Source organism: Haliaeetus leucocephalus, unplaced genomic scaffold, assembly GCF_000737465.1.
Source record: "Haliaeetus leucocephalus isolate CR32 unplaced genomic scaffold, Haliaeetus_leucocephalus-4.0 Scaffold337, whole genome shotgun sequence".
Classification (NCBI taxonomy): Eukaryota; Metazoa; Chordata; class Aves; order Accipitriformes; family Accipitridae; genus Haliaeetus; species Haliaeetus leucocephalus.
Window position 1 is genome coordinate 24,945 of NW_010972773.1, and position 2,340 is coordinate 27,284.

At 62.9% G+C, this 2,340-nt stretch overlaps 1 protein-coding gene across 1 annotated transcript in view; it reads left to right on the forward strand.

Annotated features, from left to right (window-relative positions):
* Positions 1-2,340, forward strand: part of HUWE1 (HECT, UBA and WWE domain containing 1, E3 ubiquitin protein ligase) — a 47,620-nt gene that overhangs the window by 24,287 nt on the left and 20,993 nt on the right. Inside the window, exons 39-43 of the mRNA XM_010571512.1 lie at positions 44-110; positions 263-471; positions 673-884; positions 1,206-1,385; positions 1,775-1,941. Of these exons, the coding sequence (XP_010569814.1) occupies positions 44-110; positions 263-471; positions 673-884; positions 1,206-1,385; positions 1,775-1,941 (835 nt within the window). The remainder of the gene's footprint in view (positions 1-43; positions 111-262; positions 472-672; positions 885-1,205; positions 1,386-1,774; positions 1,942-2,340) is intronic.

Consider the following 2,340-nt stretch of genomic DNA (forward strand, 5'->3'; position numbering starts at 1 on the left):
GGGCCCCCCCCACCTCTGATGTCCCCCCCCTCGGCTCCTGCAGGCCCAGGTCTTTGCTGCTGATGGAGCTGCTGCAGAGACGCCGCCGTCAGGAACCCCCCAGGGAGAAGGTACCGGCATCCCCCATCACCTCCCTGTGCCCCTCGATGCACCCCCAACGTCCCCGAGCCCCCCGACGTCCCTTCCGCGTCCCCGAGCCCCCCGACGTCTCCTCGTGTGTCCCCAAGCCCTCTAACTCTGTCCCCCCCCCACCTGCTGGCAGCAGCTAGCCCCGAGGAGGGCCGGGAGGGGCGGAAGGAGAAGGACGGGGAGCGCGGGGAAGAGCGGCAGCGAGCCAAGGGTTCCAAACCCCTCATGCCCACCTCCACCATCCTGCGGCTACTGGCTGAACTGGTGCGCTCCTACGTGGGCATCGCCACCCTCATCGCCAACTATAGCTACACCGTGGGACAGTCCGAGCTCATCAAAGAGGTGACGATACAACCGGGACACGGTAAAAGGGGACATCGCTTGTCCCCGAGGGTCACCCCGTGGCAGCGTGCACATCCGTACACCCATCGTCGGGGTGTCTTGGTGGCGTGGGGTTGGGGATATGGTGGCGGTGTCACCCTGCGTGACAGCGTTCCCTGTCACTCTGCGTGGGTGTCTGACTCCCCCCGCCATTCCCCACAGGACTGTAGCGTGCTGGCCTTTGTCCTGGACCACCTCCTGCCCCACACGCAGAACGCCGAGGACAAGGACACGCCGGCGCTGGCCCGGCTCTTCCTGGCCAGTCTGGCAGCGGCAGGCAGCGGCACCGACGCCCAGGTGGCTTTGGTCAACGAGGTGAAGGCAGCCCTGGGACGGGCGCTGGCCATGGCCGAGAGCACTGAGAAGCACGCCAGGTGGGGGACACAGGGACACCATGGGGACACCGCGGTGTCACTGCGGGGCTATCGCGGCTGCACCGTTATGGGGTTGAGGTGTTTCTCATGGGGGTTGAGATGTCCTCCATGGGGGTGACAGGTTCCTCGTGGGGTTGAGACGCCCTGCGTGGGGTGACATCTCTACAGGGGTTGACGCGTCCTCCACGGGGTTGGCATGTGCTGCACGGGGTTGACATCTGCTCCACTGGGGTGGTAGAACTTCCATGAGAGTGATACGATCTCTGGCAGGGTGTGACACGTCCCCACAACGTGTGACACGTTCCCTCATCCTCACCACAGGCTCCAAGCCGTCATGTGCATCATCAGTACCATCATGGAGTCCTGCCCCTCCACCTCCAGCTTCTACAGCAGCGCCACCAAGACCCAACACAACGGCATGAACAACATCATCCGCCTCTTCCTCAAGAAGGGCTTGGTCAACGACTTGGCGAGAGTCCCTCACAGCCTTGATCTCTCCAGGTATGACCCCACCCAGACGCCTGGGTCCACTCTTATCAGGGGTCTTGAGGGGTTGTGGCGGGTCTTGAGGGGGTCTTGAGGGGTTGTGGTGGGTCTTGAGAGGGTCTTGAGGGGTTGTAGGGGGTCTTGAGGGGTTGTGGTGGGTCTTGAGGGGTTGTGGTGGGTTGTGGGGGTCATTGGGGTTCTTGCTGGGTCTTGGGGGGGTCTTGAGGGATCATGGGGGTTCTTGGAGGGTCTTGAGATATCGTGGTAGGTCTTGAGGGGTCGTCGTGGTGGGTCTTGGGGGTCTTGAGGGATCGTAGTGGGTCTTGGGGAGGTTGTGGTGGGTTTTGGGGAGACATAGGGGTCTCCTGGACACTGGGGTCCCACCTGACACCCCCCCACTGCAGCCCCAACATGGCGAACACGGTGAACGCGGCGCTGAAGCCGCTGGAGACGCTGTCCCGCATCGTCAACCAGCCCAGCGGCCTTTTCGGCACCAAGGGCTCCTCCAGCAAGAGCAAGGGCGAGGGGGCTGGGGGGGCACGGGAAGCCGGAGCTGCACCCCCCGATGGAGGTACTGATCCCCCCTGAATCTCCCCTGTGTCCCCCCCATATCACCATGCTGTGTCCCTCTGTCTCCCCACATCCACCCCAAATCTCTTGTACCCATCCCCGCAAATCTCTTGTGCTCCCCCCAAATCTCTTGTGTCTCCATCTCTCACCTGGGTGCCTCCCATCTCTCCTATCCCCTCCATCTCCCATGTGTGTCCCCCACCATCTCTGGTGTTCCCCCCAATATCTTCCCTGTGTCCCCCCACATCTCTTGTGCGTCCCCAATTTTTCCTGTCCCCCCCTACATCTCCTGTGTTGTCCCTGTGCCATCTCTCATCACTTCAAACCTGTGTCCCCCATCCCTTCCTTGTGATCACCCCCTCCTCACGGCCAACCCTGGGGGGACCTGCCTGTCACCCTG